The 23,604-nt window shown below is 39.7% G+C and overlaps 1 protein-coding gene across 2 annotated transcripts; it reads right to left on the reverse strand.

Moving 5' to 3' along the window:
* Nucleotides 1–1,104: 1,104 nt before the first annotated feature.
* kcnc4 (potassium voltage-gated channel, Shaw-related subfamily, member 4) lies at nucleotides 1,105–22,178 on the reverse strand. Of its 2 annotated transcripts, XM_069688925.1 has the most exons (4): nucleotides 21,528–22,178; nucleotides 7,846–8,782; nucleotides 6,776–6,952; nucleotides 1,105–3,162 (listed from the first exon to the last, which is right to left on the reverse strand). In XM_069688925.1, the coding sequence occupies exons 1-4, from the start codon at nucleotides 22,140–22,142 to the stop codon at nucleotides 3,095–3,097; spliced, it is 1,797 nt and encodes a 598-aa protein (XP_069545026.1). In that variant the 5' UTR covers nucleotides 22,143–22,178; the 3' UTR covers nucleotides 1,105–3,094. The 2 variants fall into 2 exon arrangements, with proteins under 2 accessions (XP_069545026.1, XP_069545027.1); XM_069688926.1 differs by lacking the exon at nucleotides 1,105–3,162 and having other exon boundaries at nucleotides 6,874–6,952; nucleotides 7,820–8,782.
* Between the last annotated feature and the right edge of the window lie 1,426 nt (nucleotides 22,179–23,604).

Consider the following 23,604-nt stretch of genomic DNA (forward strand, 5'->3'; position numbering starts at 1 on the left):
TTTAAACTTATTTGTATGAGGGTATTAAACAAAAATCAATAGTGAGTATAATAATAAACATATAATAACAAAGCTTTGAGGGAAATATTTCAAAACCTTAAGAAACAAATTCAAAACTGTCTGTATGATTAGATATCTCTGGTGAGTGGAATAATTACCCAATCATCCTTAAAGGTTTAATGCATCTCATTTCTGAAAAAGCCCTTAAGCAGGATTCACCTGTCAAACAGATGTTCAGTGTCTTAAAATACATTTCAACCATATCCAGAGATATTCAAACAAACAAATGTGTCATTGCTTCAAGTTATATACATATACATAACTCCTGTAAGCTACCAATTTGTGGAGATGAGCTGAATAGTTCTCTAGACAGGTTTACACCCTTCCCTAAATTAACACTTAATTTCATGCAGCTAAATACTTCTTTTGACTCATTATAAGAGCATCTTCCTCATCTTGCTTCTTTCTGACCAAACAGTCTATCAGTCCACGTTAAACTCAGTATGCTTTTGTGTGAGCACATGGTGTCTTTCCCAAACATGTGGTATTGATGTTTTAGACTCACCTCTGACATCTTCCACAACTTTCATCGCCACAGTGCACAATACATCCCTGAACATCAAAACATTTCTCATGGGCAACGACAGTCATGATGATCATGCTGAGCATGCATGCTGAGGTGAACATGTGTGTGTCTGTGAGGATGTATGCGTGAGTCAGAGCGGCGTTTCTTTGCATGTGACAAACAGAGGGAGTGGGGGATGGAGGCAGCTGAGGAGTAATTAGTGTTGCCTGTCAGCCCAAATCTCCATGGAGATGTGTTCTGCATGTCATCTACACCTTCGATACATAATCATGGAGGCACAGGAGAGCAGGAGGCACAACTGTGACTGCCGTTACACCACTTTGAGCAAGCACAATGCGAACCAGACACTTGTGTAGTCTGGTGGTTGATCTATAAATAGCCATACAGTAGATAACACAGCAGCAGCACTGTATAGGCTGCAAACTGTGCAGTTAATGGACAAAATATTGATTCCATAATGAAAGCTGTGAATGAGATTAAAAAAGAGAATATACATAACATTAAGGAGTCCATTTATCTTCAACACAGGGAAGAAATGGATTTTATTTTTTACTTCTGCATAGAAACACATGCCTACATGATATAACACCACACGCACACACACCCTCACACATACACGCACAACATCTGACAGTTTGACTGAGTTGAAATCCATCACAGTCACATACACAGTCTAAGGGGAACTATTACACGGATGTACGATGTGCTTGTCCATCACATTTGAGTATATACAACAGGGAAACAGGAAATGAGGCTAAAAAGGTGAATTATCAAAATACTAATCTTTCATAGTTGGTTAACAGATATTTCATGGTGCATACATGTCATACACAGAGAAGAAAAGAGGTTAATGATCTTGAATATTGTACTGTGCTACATACATACAGCTGTGCTTGTACATAATTACAGACCTCTGGGTCAGAATAGAAATAGTTTAATGACAATAAACTGAAATTCCCCTTTGTTTATTAAACATAAGGCCACTATGGTAGACCATGAGGATAATATTACAAGTCATGAGCGAAAGAAACCACACTCCTCCTGCTTCTCTCTCCGTGGAAACATGTAACAGGGTTTCTACAGATCCAACACAAGCAGAACTGTTACCGAACAAATCCAATTACATTACTGCACACATTTAAACTCCATTGCTCAACATGAGGCACAAGTGGAACTGATGGCGTTGTACTGTATGTGTTTTTACTAGCATGTACTGAAAACCTACCAGCTACCATGTAATCTAATAGAGTCTACATTTGGTCCTGACTCAACCAGTAATGATGCATCAGTTGTATACAGCTAATGTAATAGACAGACAATACTGCTCCATTGATTTTATTTTTGTCTTTTGTTGAAATCTCTTATTGCACAAGGATTTACAAACAATGTGTTGCCTGAGCAGTATTCATACCACGCTGGGTCTTCTTGACAAAATATCTTCATGTTCCCTGTGGTCAGTGTTAAAAAGCAGCGGCACGATAGAAGGCAGAGACTGGAATATCAACAAAGGTTTCTCTTTTGTTGAGGATCAAACAATGATTTCAAGTTTTCATCTAGTCCTATTTCACAGTAACGTTTTGCTGTACAATCCCATATTTACAAGTGTTTGGGGTCCTTACTCTGATATTTATAGACCTGAACGCAAATGACAGCGACGTGTTTGACTTCCAAAATCTGTTTCAGTACATATGACTGAAATATGAAAAAAGAAAATAGGAAACAAACCAAGAAATACAATACCTCATGAACAAAAATAACATTTAAGAACAGACTTAATTCAGAACAGAGCCTCTGAAAAGTTTAATTTAAATATTAAATCTCCCTCTATGACAATAAATATTCAAAACTAAATAAGTTTACAGTCAAAGTCAACTAAAAACTTCTTCGGTGAGAGTTTAAAACTCAGTTTTTGTGTGTCATCAGGGCTGTATGGATGCGGTTTTATTAAATTTAATTGATAGTGACCAAACAATCCACCAGCTGTCATGAGACTCCAATTGACAGGTTGCTAAATCCTGATTGGTGGGAAGTAGTGACATCATGTTTTTTTTTTTTTTTAAGTAAGCCACACCCACTTCAAACCAGTATGAAGAGGGGGAAAATGGGAATTAACCAAAACTTCAGACTTTGGAGGAAAATTGTGTATTGATGAACATAACAGGATGCTAACTGAGAAATAAATACATTCAGGGTCTTTGAAACATGTTCAGTAATATGATATGAATGGCAGCTATGTTTTTCCGTAGTTCATCATACAATGCTCGATCATGCAATACATGCAAAATGCTTTGTAACATGTACATGAGTATAAATAATGGTAATATTGCTATGAAACTGATGTTCTACCACAGAGTTTTAGATGTACGAAGACACACACACAAAAAAGATGTCATCCTGAATTACATGAATCTGTTTAGCAGTTCATTCAGGAAGGAAAAAAAAAGCAGAGGCCAAAGCAGAGACCACCGGGAAATTCATGTTCTTTATCCTTTTCATAGCCAATCAGCATCAGGTTAGAGTAGTGACCTCCGGCTGAGCGTAGTTTCCAGTGGCAGCGAGGATGTCTTTACAGCTCTCTGTTAGGAAACACAAAGGACAGAAATACAACGAAACACAGTGAATTATGATGAGAGCGTGAGAAACGACCTGGAGTAAAATACTTTATGATAACTTCCTGTGGAGCTCGTAAACTGTACTGTAACTGTACTAAACTAAAAACAGAAGGCCTGCAACTCATGATTATTTTTCATTATTCATTAATAATCGAGAAGCAGAAGCACTGAATGTTTTAATAAATGACTAACATTAAATTCCGTGATTATAAAAGTTGCTGTTTTAAAAGACGAATTGATTAATTAACTCATATTTTAAGTCTCTTTCACAGACAGAGAAATCCTGTAGATTTAAACTTCAGAGTCCAGCTGCTTTGCTGTGCCCATCCATGTCGATAACAGAAACCTATTAGTAGCAATCATCCAGGGGAGTCACTTGGGAATCTGAAGGCTCATTGAAGCTCGGAAACCTTTCCTCTACTCGTCTGCATATCCGCCTGCTGCCTCTTCTCACAGCACTTGAACAGTTTGCCACACCATTATGCACATTATGCACAATGAAACGAGCTGCTGGTTATCACATTCAGACACAATGCGCTTTTGACTTGGACAGTGTTTTGTACGTATGAATTGTGACAGCAAGTGGTAATACTACCGCAGGCTCCCTGCGACGACCTTAATCACTTCAGCGTTTTCTTCCGGCTGCAGAGTGGGCGACCGCTTCCTGTCGCTGATAACCATCTGAGCATCTTTGGACCTGCATCCATTTGTCCTTTTCTCCGTTTCCTGCCATACTGCCCCGCTATAATATCACCATACCTTTTACCCTGTAACCTTGGAATCAACCAACACCATCCCCTTTAGGCATAGCTCTAAAGAGCAGAGCCACTAAGTCACAATCTATTTCTATCTAAGCAGTTCAAATCACAGAGGCATCCTTTTGCATGCGGGGCCAAAACATTAAGTATTTTCAATTTTGAATTTTGACGTGACGTTTTTAACATTGTTCAGAAACACTGAAAGTCCACTGAACCCTTATTGCAGATAATGTGTATGCGTGATATTCTCCTGTGTCATTATGCACACATGCACCAAATATAGGGCTCAGGATTGAATTACTCCCTCCCCTCTCCCTCAGAGATTAGTTTTAAGGTGTTCTGGCTTTGCTCAGCTCTCCATTGCTTTTGTCTCTGCGATCTGAATATAGCTCAAATGGCGATATAATAAGCGGACCAGATCATTAAGCATATTATTAGAATTAGAATGCGTGAGAGCAGGCTGTGGACGGTTGGTGTCTCTGTCATTGTGACTGTGAGGCTGTCAATATTATACTGACAGATTATTTCCTCCCTTGAGTACAAATACACATCCACAAACCTCCCCTCTTCTCATTTATCTGAAGAGATCTAACAAAGAGTGTTTTTGTTTTTTTCATCTGCGTGTGACAACATGCCATTATCCTGCACCAATCTACATCATCCAACACATTCAGGAACTGACGAGGCTTTCAGGAAATATGTTCAAATACAATTTGAAAAAAACATGGGGATATATTTACTCTCACAGGAGACAAGGTACAGAGGTACAGTGCCCCACTTATGTGTTGTTGTTTTTTTGCTCGACAGTGATGTGCTAATGAGCTCTGGTGGTGAAATGAATCTCGGCCAAGTGCAGTTTTTGCAGGAAAACACCTTCAGTGTCGTTGGGCTGTTTGTAGATGAGAGCCAGGATGTTGACTGGGTGGGATTTGTGCTCAGGATGTCAGGAATGAATCCAGAGCTGCCAAATATAGAGCCTCTTCTCACAAAGGGCTTTTGGGTACTTTGGGAAGCTCAGATGTGAGATCCAGCGGCTGTTCGAGCAGAGAGAGGGAGAGATGGCAGGCGGACAGTGGATGCTAACTGAGAGAACATTGACTTCTTGTTTGTGTCCACGTCAGCTGTTTAATATAGTCATAATTACAGAATATTGGTGTTGTATGTTAAAAATAGTATATATTACCAATCCTGTCTGTATATTGAGGCAGTCTGGAGTTCATCAAACTGACACCTTGAACCTGGACTTAAATACCTTGTTGTGTGGGGCTTTTTCTTACATATTTAGACACAAGAGGTTGGCATCACTTTGCAAAGAAAGCAGTGAGTGCAGACAGACAGATAGATGATGCAATTAGTGCTACAAAGCTCTTTTATTGATTTTCTATTGATCTAAAGGGTACAAAATTACTAAAAACTGCCTCTGGTCAATTGGAGGTGCCTGGTCAAACTGCAATGATTGCGACATAGACAGAAAACCGAAATTATGAAAATCAAGGAAAAAACCTATTTATGTAACAAAACTGCACATACATGTATTACAAATGTAAACATGTTTGGTTCTTATTTGAATGGCTATTATGTTATTATGAACCTTTGTGATCATACAGTGACATTGATTTGTCCTTTCCACATCCATTGGTCCCTTAAAACACTCCCGAAAGAATACACCTTGGTTTCAATAAGAGGAGAGAGCCATGTGTGTGGAGCAGAGATTGGGCCAATTTTTAGCCTTGTTTTTAACCTTTAGCGATTTAGAGCCAAAACTGCAGTTCCATGAAGATTGTAAGCGACTGCTCTGGAGTTAGCCAATTGCAGCTCCTCAATGGAAACTGGAGCAAAGTGCATTGGATGTGCTGAAAATGGTTCATGTTTTGATTAAATGTTAGATAATCCATAAGCAGCTGTTGTGATGATCACCTTTTTTTGTTTTGGTTATCCTTTTTAAATTTGGTTGCATGTCAGTATTGATTGTGTTTCTATAATAATAACTGCATATTTATTTTATCAGCTGAGAGACTTGCAGTTTTTTTTTGTGTATATGGGTATATTTCATGTTCAGGTGACATCCAACAACATCCTGGACGGTGGTCAAATTTCACTTTTGAATCATTTAGGGACTTTTTTTTGGGCCTTTCAGACATCTCAACATTTTCTGGATTAAGAGGGGATGAGAGGACATAATTATGTTCCCTTCAGGTTAGATGATTACAATTTTGGTGGTCCTGTGATTCTCACTAGCGCCATCATCAGGTTCAACTTTTAATTTGTCCCCAAAAAAAGTCTTTTTTTTTTACAAAATAGCTGCAAAACAAATGATATTCCCTTTAGCTTTAACTGTTTTTGGTGTTTGGAGCTAATTAGCAGATACTGCAGAATGTGGCATTATGGCTGCAAAACATTTGCATGTCGTCCCTGTGAACACGTTAACATGCTGATGTTAGCATTTAGCTCAAGGTACGCTAGTGGACAGCAGGGCATGGCTGTAGCACTTATGTGAGCAGGCCTGTATTTGTATTTGAGCTTATATTTATGCCAAACACAGGCACAAACTAAATCTTATGCTAGCTCAGCACAGAAACTGGAAACAGGGTGAAACAGCAAACCTTGCTTGGTGTAGAGGTAGCAAAAAAAACACACCAAAAAAAACCTCCACCGAATCACCTATAAAGCTCACTATAGAAACATGTCATATCTTGTTTGTTTAGTTATGGAATATTTTCCAGGTCAACCCCTGGTGGTTTGAGATCCCCCATATTTCGCATACTGGTTAAAATGCAGCAAGTATGCATGTACATTATGTAAATATTTATGTATCTTACCAGTATGGATGTTGGAGTCTCCAGAGATTAGGAGGAAGCATGTGCCCTCTTTCTTATTCTTGTCTCGCCCTCGTGAGCATCTCAGAGACCACTTTTCACTGGGGGACAGCGGCTGGGTCAAACTGCAGCCTTCCTCCTCTGAAAGGGCCACATTTGCATCCCCGTTCTGTTTGGAGTCTGACAGGAAGACAAAACCACACGGCAACGTAAATGCCAAAGCTTTTACTGAGACTCCCCCGAGGGCCCAGACAAAGGCACAGGTATATTGTATAAAATCTGTATTTTTCTGTGATGAAATCCAATTTGACTGAGATGTTATGACTAGTAATTTGATCTTGGTGTGTTCCCGTCTTTATGACTAAGTGCATCATTCGTCTGTCAGGCAAACTGAATAGCCACAGAAAATATAACACGAGAAACATATTGTCTCTTTGTGTTACAGTAGGCTCCAGACCATTCAAATATGTATCATGTGGGCTTTAAAGGATGAATGATCCCATTATGAAATGATAAACTGCGTAATGCTGTAAATCAAAAACTTTAATGGATATTACAATTGTCAGTGACATTAGCATAAAGGGTCAGTTCTCCAAATAGAAGTATTTATCCAACTGCAGCTGCAGATACAGTTTTGGTTTCTTGTCTGAGATTTCCTCTAACACAATAGAAGTAAATCAATATTTTGTTAGTGAGGGTTAAAAAAATTTCAGAATAAAAATTCTCCCCATTACTCTATAAATAATCCACAGAGAACAATAATTTACATAAAACAGTTACAGCTTAATTTTCAAAGAAAATATTTAGAGAAAATATATCCAAAGAAAACTGTTCATAATTAGTTCTGTGGCCTATTTTAGGCAAGTAGGACACATGTTACTGATGGACATTTAATGGTAACTTTTCAAAGCAGCAAGCCTCGCAAATAAAACTCCACTCACCGCCACTGTTTTGAAAACCTGAGCAAACAAAACACAACTACCTGCACGGCTGAACACTACAAAAAGTAAGTGAGAAATAATGCTTTGGTAATTTGGGTGAACTGACCCTTTAACATTGCATTGCAGCCTGACCTGAGCGGTTCCTGCTGACACTCTCCTCGGCAGCCAGCGGACACGTGTCACTCTGAGTGCTGTCTCTGTGTGAGTTTGTTTCTGACTTCCCGAATGAGGCCGAGTCAGTCGTGGCATCTGGGTTCGGGTTGTGCTTCTTCTTCTTTTTTGGCAGCTTCTGTTTTGCCATAGCCAGCGAGTAGTACATCCCAAAGTTATTGACAATGACGGGAACTGGCATGGCGATGGTCAGCACACCAGCCAGCGCACACAGCGCCCCGACCATCATGCCCAGCCACGTCTGTGGATACATGTCTCCATAGCCCAGCGTCGTCATGGTGACCACTGCCCACCAGAAGCTGATGGGGATGTTCTTGAAGTGAGTGTGGTTGGAGCCAGTGGGGTCGTCGGGCCTGGCTCCGATGCGCTCAGCGTAGTAAATCATGGTTGCGAAGATGAGTACACCCAGTGCCAAGAAGATAATGAGCAGGAGGAATTCATTGACACTGGCCCTCAGCGTGTGACCCAGGACACGCAGCCCCACGAAGTGCCGCGTCAGCTTGAAGATTCGGAGGATCCGAACAAATCGCACCACACGGAGGAAGCCCAGCACATCGCTGGCAGCTTTGGATGACAGACTACTCAGACCCATCTCCAGGTAGAAAGGCAGAATGGCCACAAAGTCAATGATGTTGAGTGTGTTCTTGATAAAGAGTACTTTGTTTGGGCTGCAGATGATACGCACCAGGAACTCAAACGTGAACCAGACTACACAGATGCCCTCCACCAAGATCAGGATTGGCTTGGTAACCATCTCCTTCCTCTCCACTTCATGTGTGATGTTGCCTGTGACAACCAGGTCCGTGCAGTTCCGCAGTTCATTGAAGGCTTCATGGGTCTCCAGGCAGAAGGTGGTGATGGACACCAAGATGAAGAAGAGAGAGGTAAACGCAACTCCCTAGACGAGACAGATAATCATTGTTAGACCAGTACAATGTTACGTCCTGCCACAATTAAAAGGCACTCAATAAAACTTTTGTCTCCATGTTATGTTGATTCTGCAAACCAGTATTCAACCCACATTGTATAGAATTACATTGTCTGATGTTAAAACTTCCCAGTGCCATCAATAGAAAGACATGAATATGCCAATCAACTCTTTAAAGTGTCATGTTTTGAGGGATTATTTTGTGGTGGAGGCAGTGAGTGTCAGGTGACTGACAATAAGCAAAGACTAAGGTAATGAACAGACTGATATTGGGAAACTCGGGCACAAAGAAATATGACAAAAACATCAAGGAGAGGATTTATTGTTAATGATCGTTGGCTGTGGAATTTGTCTGCATGTAGAAATATAAAATGTAGCCAAGGAAAGAAAATGAGCCTGGGTGTCTCTGACTGTGTGCAGAAACTAGAAAGGGGTGGAGAAACTGACCCCTGTGACAAATCTAGAAAATAACATTTTCTTTTAAAAAGAGGAGCACGGGGAAAGAAAGATTTACACAATTACTTGACCAAAATTAGATAAAAGTAGCAGCAAGTAAAGTGGGAAAGAATGAGTCACTGCTTAAAAGATTTCTTAGTCTGAAATGTAAAATGGAGCCATACAGTAGCTCCTAAAATTGTTCTTTAGCCAGCTGGAGACTCAACAAGTTTTTTTCATTATTGATTAAGAGGATAATTTTTTTCTTCAATTAATCTTAAAACTATTAGTAAAATGTAAGAAAAAAATTACATAAATTTTCCCTCAGCCCAAGGTAACATCTTTGTCACACAGTCAAAAACCGAAATTAAATAGATTTACCATCATATGACAACAATGACAGTGACAGTTGATTAAATCAAATAATCAGCAAATTTTTCATTGGAAGCTCATAACAAGACAGTAAGAGACCTAGTACGTACTGCTGTTTCTTTATGTGCTTTGATAATGGGATCCCAAACCATCAAATTCATTCTGCTACCACTGAGCCTCCTCACGACATACCTGCCAGAAAATAAGTCATCGTTGTGATTGTCCATTACCACTCTAGTTTGAAGATTAGAGTAAAGATATTTTTTTCTTTGGAATTTCTTTTCCACGGGAGAGCAAGGAAAATGTTCTCAGAGAAAACAGACCAATCTCAAACCAATTACTCCCATGACCAAAGAGACTGAATCTTGCTGAGAGAAAACTTGATTCCATTAACACGGGATCTGTCAGTCACAGACAGCAGGGGGCGCTCACATGGTACCAACACTGATTTACTAAACCAGCATGGGACCACTGGGTGAACTGTCTTTCAAATATCTGAGGTAAAAAAACTTGTTTTGAAAAACTTGTTTTTGGTTAATTTGGTATCAACACGTTATTGTTTTCTGTAAAAAAAAAAAAAAAAACAGCCTCTTGACAACAAAAATATGTGGAAAAAAGGAGGACAGGCTCCAGTCAATGAAACACATACAGATCGGTTTATCAGTCTTGTTTGAGGGAGTGGAACATCTCTGCTGTCAGTGTTCCCTGTAATACAATATAAAACAAAAGATTTGTGTTGAAAATAGAAACCCATACGATGAGCAGACAGAAAAACTAGCTCTAAACTCCTGAGAGATAAACTGAACGATATGGCTGCGTGGAATTCACCTGATCCAACACAATGGCTGTGCCTGTGTGTTTTTGTTAACACTGTGTGCTTACTTGTACCCGATCTGTCTTTGTAGTTTACTGAAGCCTGGACTAATTGTAATGTCCCTCCAACCTTTCTAATCTTCCAGCTGGATAAACATGTACCTTTAACTTGCATGCACTTAGTCATTTTACCCCCTCGGGGATTTTCACATATCATTCAGCTTTATAGTGTTTGGACCTATGATTAGAAAAAACAAATAAAGCATGTAATGCTCAATGGGGACACTAATTCACAGTGGAACAAACAAAATAAATAAGAAAGTTAATGAAGTTTACTGAGTTGGAATAAAAGGAACTGACAGTTTGCATTCAATGTTCAAAACTGCAATAACAGAGCTACTTGTGAATATGTTCTACTGTTCATATCGCTGTAGTGCACCAGGTAACATGCATCTGTCAGCCATGACAACCTCCCTCAACTTTGTCCCTGCAGAGCTTTGTGGTGCTCAGAGGGAAGCCAGTGAAGCCTCAACTCTGCCCCAAGAGGAGCTCAGAGTTCCCCCTGTTGCATGGACATCAGGGCTCACTGTGCACACAGTGTGAGTGTGTCAGGAGTCATAGGGAAACTAACTAGATGCAACAACTAAAGCACATGGGTTTATTAACAATTAATTTAGCTCATATAAAGGCTAAAGCTGAGGCCCCTAACCATTTTTTTTTTTTTTTTTTTTTGTGCTTTTTTTGACTACACTGAGCTCAAGACAGAAACGGCATCTGCTGGTATCATTTCTTACTTTCATATGTGTGTATTTGAAAATGCATTTTGAATAGCCTTTATTTAAAGAAAATTCAGTACTAATTTAAATGCATTCATGCATCCAGCACACACACATACACACAGATATTAAATATTGTTTTCATTGTGTCCTCTCCTCCATGGTTTCCTATTTATTTATTTTATTTTATTTTATTTTATTTTATTTTTACTGTATTAATCACCGAGGGGAAATGTTTTCGCGACCGCAGCATCTCGGGGGGGAGCTGCTGCAACAGGCTGCCACTGGCGCGGCGCCATCTAACCTAAGGTGCATGTTTTTTGGGTATTGGAAAGCTATGCTAACAAAGGGCCAGATATATTGTCAGCACCAGATAATTAAGTTGTTCTCCACCAAACAGTCCGGCCTCTCCTGCAGCACCTCAATTTCCAAAGTCAATTAATAAAAAATAGCCGCCACATTTTATCAAGCCCCTCTACACTTCAAAGTCCCACTGTGGGCTCTGCACTTGTTGCACGACAGCTTGAATAATAAACTAAATGGTGGAGCTCGGTATAAACATCAGAGGAAAAACATTACAGAACGACCCTGCAGGAAATGATTACTGGTCAGTAATCTATGTATGAATGTATACTTGAATAGGAAAATTACTTTGATAATAAAACAAAAGAAAGTTTAGATTATCTTGAAAAAAGAGAGATGACAAAACTTCTTTCCTACTTTCTTTAAACAAATCCTTACCACTTAAAGGGGTTTTAAATGAATAACATCATGTTTCATCATCAGTCAGATCCCTATTGACCTGAAGCACCCATTTACAATGACCAAATCCTTTTGAATGAGAATAAATAAACATGTTATTGCAGCTGAACAAATGATCTCACTCTTGGTTTTGGCAAAAACATGTCACACAGAAAGGGGGGGACTGAGTTCTGGTCCAACAACAGACCAGCAGCCACAAAATAAAAACAGTGTTGCTGTTCAGAAGGCTGGGATGGGCCTAACAGATCCTGACAGCATTCAGTTTACTGAAATGCCAAACGGTTTATCCCAGAACTAAACAGAGCTGGATATCTGCAGCTGGGGGCATCTCCACTGTGCAGGTGCTGGAGGTCCTGGCACACACAGGGACAATTTGCTCCACTCATAAAAAGACTGAACCCAAATGTCTAACAATAACAGGACACAGCCTGACATCACACCTGTGTGAACATGTCTGACGGTAGCTGCTTGACTGACACTTCTCCTGTGTGCTGAAGTGTTTGTCTCTGCAGCTGGTTGTATTTTCATTGTTTATGCGTGTCCATGTCTGAGTCTTTGTCTTGCTCAATAAATCTTGCAGCATTTAAATGTTTCCGTAGAGCTTATTTAAGGCCTAACACAAGGGGGACCACAACATTGTGTTTACAGCTCAGGAGTGGAAACTCTAAACACAGTCACAGTGTTGGAGTGATTGCCATAATGTCTCTTTGCCACTGAAGAGAATTTCCATGTTGGTCAGCTGAGCCTTCTGATGTTATACAAGCAGAAATGACTGTGTGGCCAAGTCAATGATAACACAGAGTTTTATATTTTATATTTCCTGGGAATGTAAATGCTGCTTCTACAATCTTTTTAAGGTTTAAAGCCGATGCCAACACTACAGTCTGTTGTGTGGCTATAATAAGGATAAAGTATCTTAGATTTTATTACAGTATATTTGCATGTTTTTTGTGCAGTGTTGAGGTACTTGTACTTTTCTGTGTTTTTAGTTTGTGCTGATTCTTAATGCTAGTTGTCTGCCTGATGATCTGACAGAGCTGCCGATACATCGCACAAAGAAACAAAAATAATGACATCTTAATGATAATAATTTCATTTTAAGGAGCAGTGTGGAGGATTTAGTGGTATGTAGTATATAGGTTGAACATTGCAACCAACTGAACACCCCTCGCCTGGCCCTGACCCTCCCAACGTGTAAGAGTATCTACAGTGTCCGTGAAAGCCGCCAAAAACTACTTTTGGCTGTAAACACAATGCTGATATAGAATTTTCTTAAAAAGTTTATATGGAGAACTTGTTGGTGAACAAACACAGAGGAACACTATAAACACTCCTTTATATTTACCAGCCTGTTGCTAATTTTGTCAGATTGTCTGGTCGATTCCAGAGTTTTTTGGCTAAAAACAGCTGCCTGCTGCGTACGAGGACTACACTATGGTGACAGTGAGCCAGAACTGTAAAGCTCTGCAAGCTGGACAGCTAAACAATGAAAGACACAGCAGAGCTTTGTAAAAACCTAAGGGAACTGGAGAGATGGTAATAATAATTTGTGGGTTTGTCACTGCAAGTGATTTGCTTCATATTTATGTCATTTGATCCATTTTCAATTAAAAAAATATTGATTTTAGTTGCTCGAAGTTAATGATCTACATGTGTACTTTGCCTACAGTAGTGCTGTATAGTGATGTATTCAATGATATGTGACACGACTAGTGCCAAAAAGACATCAATCCAAGGTCAGCAGGTGTCAGTGTTCAGACAGAGCATATGTCCCCGGGGGGACAGCAGCCCGACCCCAGCTGGGAAAATCAGAGCAGGGAGGAGCGAAGCGAGAGTCACAACAGGCAGCAGGCTGTGCATCAGTGTGCAGCAGCTGAGGAGTCCCATCACAGTCATCACCTCCAGCTGTTGAGCATCATGCTCTGTTACTAACACAGACAGGCTATACGCAAGAACCACAACAATAAACAGTCAGCATCTGCAAAGCCAATAAGAGTAGCCAGTGATGATTTCTTTTAGAAATCATGTCACACCGATTCATGGCTGAGTCGCCACATCTGAGGACAATGAGTTAATCTCCACTACTCAGACTGTCAGACATCTTTCTCCTGGGTATCAGAGAAGTGTGTCAGGACTTAACAAAAGTTCAGTGAGGAGCATCCCACACAGAGCAGAATGTATTATTCCTGAGGAGGTGGGAAGAACAGGAGAACAAGTGGATGATAAGAGTCCTTGAGACCAGCACAGACGATGCTACATCGTCTGGGACCACCAGAAACCTCCCAGATGGACTCACTCATACAGCTCGACTGTTGTAACATCTCGCTACAGAGAAGAGTTTTTAAGTTCCAAGGAGTCAGCACCGACCACATACTATTCAGGAGGACAGAATGTCCTGCGGGGAAAACTGGATGAGAGACTCAATGAACACCTGAAACACTCAGACGGTACCAGCTGTCTGTGAAAACCAGACCAAAAACCAGACCAAAACCAATCACTGCATCGACTGCAAAGAGGTAGAAGTTAATCAATCAGGAGCCAGTTGACAACCACCCACCCAACGCCCATGCACCTGTTATCACATGACCAAAGAGCCAAACATCTCCATCTTGATTAATGACTGTAAGATGTGGTTGAAAGCTCTGGAAATAAGCCTTTAGCTAAGACTTTATTTTGTCCAAATCCAAAAACATCTACTGAGCTGGTTCCAAACAGCTGAAATTAAAACAGCATTGAACTTCTGTCTGGTGGTGCATGTTTTCTTGAAATTCCTACAAGTGGACAGTTTTGCTTTGAAACAAAATACATGCCAGAAAGTCAAGCCAGAAATCTGAGTATGTAGAAAAACAATCATTGAATATTTGCTAGATTACTGATCATCAATAAAAACCCTTTTAAATGTCATCATATGGCAACCAGTGGGAAAAAAAAAAAAATATATATATATATATATATATATATATACACAAAAATATATACAATGTGTGATGGAGTATTTTCTGTATATTTTCTATGATATCCTTTAGATACTAGCCCAAACTTAAACACTGATGAAAATGTTATTTCAGTTGAATGCATTAATTTCCAATTATTTCAATCAGAGAAGCATCTAAACTTCTTTTTATTAAAAAGGCCTTGAAAAGAAAAGAAAAAATCACATTAACAAAAAACAACGTCGTAATTTCTCAGAGTAACGTGGAAGATAGATAAAAATGTCACTAATGTGTATAAATTTTTTTGTATGCGTCTGCAAAACACAGTCTGTACTGTGTGCAGACTTTATGATGCCGAACTATTTTCAGCGAACAGCTGAGAACCGAGCAGAATAAACAACAGACAGAATCACGCAGGATTATACCTCTCCTTCACTGAGCCTTCAGCGTTATAAAAATCTCCTAAACGAAGCTGTGCTGCTTGGATGAAGTGTAAAAAATTACATCCTGTGTTTCATTCACACAGCAGCACAGAGAGGTGTCAGCCCTGTGAAAACATAGGCGTTTGACAACTTTATTATTTATCAGCTGGGTGTCACATAAAGACCATGTCTCTAAGCAAAGCAACTTATTAATATTGACCAATATTTCTCTTTTTAAGTCAGTGTTTTGCTGAACATAATCTTAGCTGTACAAGCCGAAATTAGGTTTTGATAAAGATGTGGTGACATTATAAATAACACCAGATGTATTGTCAAAATTACCTGATGACCAAATGTGAAATATTCTATAATACAATATTTAAATTCTTATTAGGGGTAGGCTTTCCACCCAATTTTAATATTCAACAAAAGTATCAATATCACTAAAATCCTGGCTCGTAAGATAAAGAACTTCTTATTGTCAACATTTCTAACTTAACAATGAACAAGCTGATTCGTGAAAAATTCAACAAAATTGATACAAACCAGTTGATACATTTTGTATGAAATAACCTGAATGTTAGTCAGTAGACAAGTATATGTAAGACTGGAAGAAAACTAAAAGAAAGACACTTTTATGTTGTGAAACAGACTGGTTCTTGGAAATGTAATATGCGTCCTACCTCAAGAATTCCACATCAGTCAATGCCTTGGTCTCATAACAAAGATAAATATGTTTCTTCTTCTGTGTGAGAGAAGATAGGCTGCTCTTTTCTGTGGGAAAGGCAGTTTTAATTGCTCACCACTGATCACAAGATGCAGCCCATTACCACAGCAGTGATTAATTACAGGCAGCAGGGCTGAGGAACTGATGAAATATTGCACTGGGTTAGAAAGCACAAAGGTCTGAGCTTAATGTTGATGTCAAATCTAATTGTCACAAGTAATACAGGTGACATTACAAAGCTCAGTGCTGTATCAGTACCATGAAGCCTTACAGGTTTATAAACTGGAATATTGCTAGGTATTTATTTTAATTAACCCAATGTGTTTCATACATCTTGCTTATTTCCATGTTACTATTATGAGAGTAGTGATGTGTTGTTTTCGCTCTGTACACCAGCAAACTGAATTAAAAAAGTAAACCATCACTATAATGTTAAAGGTGCCATAATTGTGGTGTTTTATTTGCAGTGTTGATATTTCAGAAGATGTTTTTATGGCTTTAAGCACCAAAAACCATTTCAATATAATGTTACATTTCCTCTCTTAATCTTCTCTCCTGAGCTTCACCAAGATCCGGTAGTTTTGTGTTTTTGTCTTTAAGGTGCATTCATATCAGGGACCCTCTCTTCTGGTTGGCTGACGCTTTTCTGAGAGATGCACATCCAAGCAAATCAGCTTGCCACTTAGTTTATAGCCCCATGAAAGAAAGACTGCTCTGTTTTCTTCCATGTAAAAGGTTGGACAGTAGGCCATGCTGAGGACGGACACATGACATCAGTATGAGTTTGTGACATCATAAACTTACAAAAAGTCAGGGTTCTGTGCATTTTTCCGTGGACTGAGTGTTTTAACACTTTTACAGTGTGTATAGCACCAAGCCCTGCATTATAAATAAATAAAAAGGAAAGGAAGTATGATTTTACACTTACAGCGACCTTTAGTATTCTGACTGTCTGAATGTTCATGTTCATATTTGGTTACCAATTAGAGACACTTGCCTCTCAAATTTAGGACAATGCAGCAGATCTGTGATTCTATAGAGAATCAAAATAGGATGATTTAAGACTAGAGATGTAAGAAAATATTGATACACTTGAGTATTACAATATTATGTTTTGTGATACTCTATTGATACTCAAATCAATAAATTTAATTAAATAGTTTACATGAAAGATACCTGTGGAAGACCATGGTTTATTTTGAGTTGTGTTAAAATTCCCAACTGCTAAATAGCGATGTTGCAATCTGAATTTTCCTCTCCAATGTAACAATAGAAACTGAGACAGGAAGTAGCGAGGGACGCATCACTAATGGTTATACTATGACAATTTTCCTAAAACCCAATATATTAAATCATAGCCTCTGTATTATGATACATGTCATGTTATTTTAATTTGTTCATTTATCCTCCCCTTAAACTGAAGTACTGTTCATAGACCCAGCCTGTATCAAAGTGATCAACCAGCCTGTATCAAAGTGATCGACCAACAAACAGATCAACAGATATTCCTAAAGCCCTGCAACCTAGTGTGGCCAAAACCCTCTACATTTCAAATAAAGTTTATCTGATGTGAATGTAAACACACTAAGATTAAAATGGAGAGTTGGCACTTAAATGTCAATGTTTGTTTTAACTCTAATGTGCCAGAGTAGAGAGCCTTTAATGTCCTACTTAGCGTTCTACTCTGACTGCAATGTAAGGCTGGCAGCTCTATATGATCCTGTCATATCACTGATTAGACAGTGCCAGCATCATTATAGGGGTCTCGTGCTGACTTTAACAGAGCTGCACCTCCAGTCTTGGTCGATGGAGAGGATGTGGCTTAAATGATGCACAGAATAATCTCCCCCCTCCCCCCCGTGCTTTCAAGAATCACATTACCCGAGATGCGCACAGAAGCTCTCTGAAATTAAAAGGCCATAAATGTAATGAGAAAATGCACTCCTGCATCCTTTCAGAGAGCATGCTCTCAGAACGCACATAGAGTAAACATACTTACATAAACTGGCTGGTAAAGGAAATGGACCAGGTCAATATGGATCTGCCTTCACTCTACAATATTCACATCTTCACTGCTGTTTTTCACAGAACTTCACAAATCCTAATTAAATCATTTACAAATATTCATTGGTGAGAGACAGACGTGATTAAGTGGCAGGAGCGGCACAGGTCATCTTCAGACGACACTGACGCAGTGGCAGCTGTGACTCAGAGATGTCGGCTGTTCCACAGCGACAGCCTTCAAATGCCACCTGGACGAGAACCTAAAATAAACACAATTTGTAGTGTGACTGGTGTGCAGTAGGAACATTATACTTCTGCAACAACATGAGGGAGTCTGAATAGACCATTCAACTCCACAAAGAGACAAACAGAAATTAGGCTGAGCGTGAGCCTCGGTCTTTCTGAACCAAATGCTTTTTTTTTTTTTTTTTCCCAATGAAAGCCTCTGGCCCTTTGCCTGACAACTCTTCCTAGTGACACTTAATACTTGCTTTCACATTTACTTCAATAAGCACTCCTCTGCTTTTGTTGCTGAGCCATTAGGCAGAGCATACTTTCAAATGCTAACAGCTGGATGATATCCCTCATGAAAGGAATGAGAGCAAATCAAATTTTAATCTACAACACAGGAGCATCATCGTAGCTCTAAAGCATGCATGTATCTGGTTCCTCAATAAAATATGAGGAATCACATTATTTTGTGTGGCGATTTTACAGTATATGTTCTAATTTTAAAAACACAAGCTGTGACATGATGTAGATGTCTTTGTAGCAAACATCATGAGATGATATTGCAAGAAACACTTCGAAGTGGGCCAAGTACAACCATGTTTCTTAATTTTGTTATAAATGGATGGTTAGTTTTTTTTCTTTTGCCTATATGTGTGGGAACATTTCAGCAGCACTGTATTAGTTATGAAACTGCATTTTCTCTGTTTACAGCATTTTTGCTACAATTTCACAACCTATATCTGAGTGAGAGCTGAAAAACTGATATTCACATTGATTGAAAAAGACATTTGGTTGCCTGGACAGAGTACTGGCCTTGAAATTTCAAATAAGAAAAAAAAGGAATTACCTGTGGAGATAAATAAATAAATTTGGTATGTCTTATGGAACAACAACACAAATGTGTTGAGTGCCCGGTAAGAAGCCGGATCCTTGAGACAACAGGTCTTCAAAAAAAGCACAGTAAAGGTGTATTAGCGTAATACGTAATGACTTTTTACTTATTACACAACCCTATCCTTTTTTAAGTGTTAGACCTCCTGCGAAAAAAGAGAGTCAAACCTGTCTGGGGTCTGACTGATCCCAAACGCAGGTGACCATGTCTTATAACACTGTCGGTGTATGCCTGGGAATTCGTTTTTGGCATTTAATGGTAGTAAATACACAAATTTGCCAGTTTGATGTACACTAAGATAAGCCTAAGGCACTCTCAAAGCAAATTATACTTAAACGTCTGCTTCGAGGAGCATTCTGGTTTATTCAGTGAATTGGCTCTTCCTGGTGGCTGAATTCTGTTTTTAGCTTCAGACTCAAAAACAAATGTTTAACACAATGTTTGTGACTCTTTGTTTTCTCCAATCTCTAAAACAGAAATGGAGAGCGCCGGAAGGACCCTATCCTTTAATGTCTGACCACCAAAATCGAATCAGTTCATCTTTGAGTCAAAGTCAGTGTTTGTGCCACAACTGAAGAAATTCCTTCAAGGTTTTCTTGAGATATCCTATTCAAAAGAACAGGACAACATGAGATCACAGTGACCTTTGACATAAAAATCAAATTTGACATTATGCATTCAGGAGCAAGAGACAGATGGAGGCTGCCTTGGTGGCATAAAAATATATTCTAAGACAAGGAAATTGGTTGATTTTGTTATGATAGTTATTATGAAGGATGACAAGCCTATAAAACTGCAAAGTATTTTTAATTAACATAAAAAACTAAATGTTTCTGAAAATTAAGCAGTATTAGACTTGTTGAAACATTTAGAGGAGTAAAAAGAACAATATTTTGCTGCATGTGGTGTAGTAGAAGTATAAAGTAGCAGAACATAGGAAACTTGTACTCAAGTACAGTGCTTAAGTATGTGTACTTAGTTACTTTCCACCATTGAACATGGCTGCAGAGATTTTCCTCCACTGAGCCACCAGAGTGTCAGAGAGGTCTGACTCTGATCTTGGGTGATAAGGCCTGGGTACTAGTTGGATGGATGGAGTTGAGGTTAAAGCTCTGGACTGCTAAAAATGGGAAAACTGTTTTTGTATGGACCTAGCTTTGAGCACAGGGACAGGGCTGTTCACCCAGTTTTGGCCACATGTTTTAATCTGTCTTCAAAATTGTACTTGAACACAAGAAACATTAATGTGACTGCATGCGCAGTTATTTTCTATAGGGGAATGACTTGGCATGCTTTGGTGATTTTGAATTTAGTTAATTTTGTCGTTCCATGGGTTAACACATTAATCATGCCTTTGACTTTTTTTCGGCTCTGTGTTACATTCACAAAGAGGAACCCACCACCTGTCTGCTTTTACAATCATAAACAGCGGAGACAGATTTTCAATACTAATCATAAAGCAGTCAGACTCATGTTTATGCAATCTTCCTTTAAACCTGATGTTTAAAAATTTAGAAAGTTGATGTTTAAAGCCTGCATGGCCCACTCTGTATGTTCCTGGAAACAGTCGATGAAACAGATGTGAAGATATGAACACTCTTTCCTTATAAATAATCTAATCAATCTTCAACAATTACTTTGTAACACTTGAAATTAACAGTCACATTGACATCACCAATGACAGAAACTTAAGGCGATTAGAAGTTTTCTACACTCAGTGGATCATACTGAATGAAATATTCTTGGTTACAAACAAGAGAACAACCACAGGCTGATGAGTAAAAAAAAAAAAAACAGTTCATTTGACTGGCTGACTTTACAGGATGTTGCTCACATTTCAATGTGTTTTAATGGTATTTATTGAGTACTGGTGGATATGGACCCAGGAGCACTCAGTATTGATACTAAGTGGATGAAATAAAGTGAATGAAAATAAGATTAGATGCTCACTCTTCCAGACTAACCAAGAAACAGATAGATGTGGTAGAGAGGAATGCATAACTGTGTGTGTGTGTATGTGTGTGTGTGTGTGTGTGTGTGTGTGTGTGTGTGTGTGTGTGTGTGTGTGTGTGTGTGTGTGTGTGTGTGTGTGTGTGTGTGTGTGTGTGTGTGGAGGGGGGGATTCTGAAAGCACTGATTTAAAAGCTGAAAAAACACAGAACAACACATATATATATTAAAACCTGTTGCTGCAGTCTGATTGGCTGAAACTCGTGAGGACACCTGTTGAATTGGACAACAGGTGTGCCTTTTGTTCTGCATGGAAAATCACTTGTACACGTTTTATGGCCTCAGTCTGACATATGACCATTAAAGGGCCCAGAGGAGAAAACAGCTGGTGGACTCACCCTGGCTGCTCTGGACGAGTAAGGGTCATCAAACAGGGCCCAACCCTTCGGCTGCCAAACTTCCCAGCAGCCCCTCGACCTATCGGGACAGTCTTCGATGCCGAACCGTCTCGGCATCTCTCTGTCATCGTCCGTGTCCTCCGGGTCAGGCGGTTCAAATATCTCCAGGGCCTCCTCCGCATCCCGGTGCTGCCGATAGGTCATCCAGCAGCACGGCTCCACGTCGGTCTCGTCTATCCCCCAAAACGCCAGTTCCTCCTCAAACAGCGGCCCACAGACATCGGCCGGACAGTGCAGCTTGCCGGTCCGGTAATAATTGAGGACGTAGGCAAAGATGCCGGGGTGTCTGTCGAAGAAGAACTCGGTGGCACTCGGGGGCGCAGCGTCCGAGTCGGAGCTGACCTGCGTTTCTGGGTCTGCCAGCCATGCCAGGCGCGTCCCCGGCAGGGTCCTGAGGGTGCTCTTGTAGGTTTCATGTCGGGTGCCGCCCACGTTGATGATAATTTTGTCCGAATCTTCCCCTCTGGCCATCTCCTCCTTCAGACATGATTTAGACGCAGGTTTGTTGCCTGACTTGCGCCCTCGGTAAGACGAAACGCACACCGAGCTTATCATTTAGAAGCAGACCTTCTGGCCGTTCGCCCCTCTGTTTCAAACTGTTTTCCAATCGTAAAAAAAAAAATCAAAAAAAAAATCAAAAAATTAACGCAAAGTGCGTCCTCATTTCAGATCCCAGCCCTTTATGACCTGTGTGGCACATTTAAGAAAAAAAAAGCTCCAGACAGCGCCAAAGTGAGGCGCTCTGTGAAAACCACCTGTAACAAAACTCAGACCGGTGCAAAACGCAGAAATCAGACTCGCTGGTTTTAAATGTTTCCTTCTAGCAGTTTGCGCAAGGTGACTTAATTTGATGCTTCCAGATGTTGCACTGAATTCATGTCCACGAATAGATACAAAAAATAAAGACAAAGGTGCTGCCAATTAAAAAATTCTTTAAAAAAACCGTATTATCATACACGCTCATATGTAGCAACAGAAGTAATGTGACACTCCTTACCACTCTTTAACCAAATCGTATCCAAATTTTGCAGCGCCAAAATCCACAACTATTCTTGTCAACTTTTCTCTTCTCCACTCATAACGACATAACCTGCTATATGGTCCAGTGTTCCAGTGCATTTAATCAGGCAGTGAAAGGTGTCACAAATTCTTCATGTTGAAAATGCTCATCTCACGTGCCAGATGTCGGGTTGTTTTCCAGCTGGGGATCTGTTGCTTCTCCACAAGTAGCCTATCTTCCCCTAGCGACACAGCCCGGTTGGATGGTGCGTTCAACAACAGGCTCGGCAGATTAACTCTTTGGGTGCTGAAGGTTGGCGCATTATTGAACCACTCCCTCTAATTATACCGAGAGGATCTTGTGTGTGTGTGTGTGTGTGTGTGTGTGTGTGTGTGTGTGTGTGTGTGTGTGTGTGTGTGTGTGTGTGTGTGTGTGTGTGTGTGTGTGTGTGAAAGAGAGAGAGAGAGAGAGAGAGAGAGAGAGCGAGAGATACATATGCTCTTAATTAAGCCTGTTTACTTCTTTGTAGGCTATATTGTACATATTCAGGCCTGAGTAGTCGTCATGGGGACACACTGACCTGCACTATGGTGGCTTACAATATTTGTAATTATGTAGCTTCAAATTTAGGAGGTCAAAAATATAATCAATGGCAAAAAATGCAAACAGCACTGAGGGAAATATGTGAATTGTTGTGTACTGAAATGTACCTTTTATTGCATGGCTACTGCATGGGACTGCTTCAGGTCATTATCAAGATGATGATGATTATCACTATTTACAAACTAAAAAGTATGATCCAACAGGTAGCTGTTCAGCCTCAAGCGTGATCAGAAAACAGACAACCTGACGTTGCCACCTAGTGGATCATTCAGTGAACAATATGTTCAAAGGAACCCAAATGTTACAGACATAACATTTACAGAGTATTATCACTAATGGAAAAGTGTTCTGACTCTTTGTGTTCAGAGTAATTTATTTAATGAAAAAGTATTATTTTCCAAATATGACATAAAG

Source organism: Brachyistius frenatus, unplaced genomic scaffold (genome assembly GCF_029030835.1).
Source record: "Brachyistius frenatus isolate BFR_SWC_R1_liver_20210118 unplaced genomic scaffold, ASM2903083v1 Contig_6, whole genome shotgun sequence".
In the NCBI taxonomy this organism is placed as follows: domain Eukaryota; kingdom Metazoa; phylum Chordata; class Actinopteri; family Embiotocidae; genus Brachyistius; species Brachyistius frenatus.

Bases quoted from the DNA above. Each gene is read 5' to 3' on its own strand.
- kcnc4 (XM_069688925.1), bottom strand. From the start codon at position 22,142: ATGATAAGCTCGGTGTGCGTTTCGTCTTACCGAGGGCGCAAGTCAGGC. The intron at 8,783-21,527 runs GTGAGTCCACCA...TGTCTCGTCTAG, and splicing joins ACTCGTCCAGAGCAGCCAGG to GGAGTTGCGTTTACCTCTCT. The intron at 6,953-7,845 runs GTCAGGCTGCAA...TCTTCCTGTCAG, and splicing joins TGTCAGCAGGAACCGCTCAG to ACTCCAAACAGAACGGGGAT.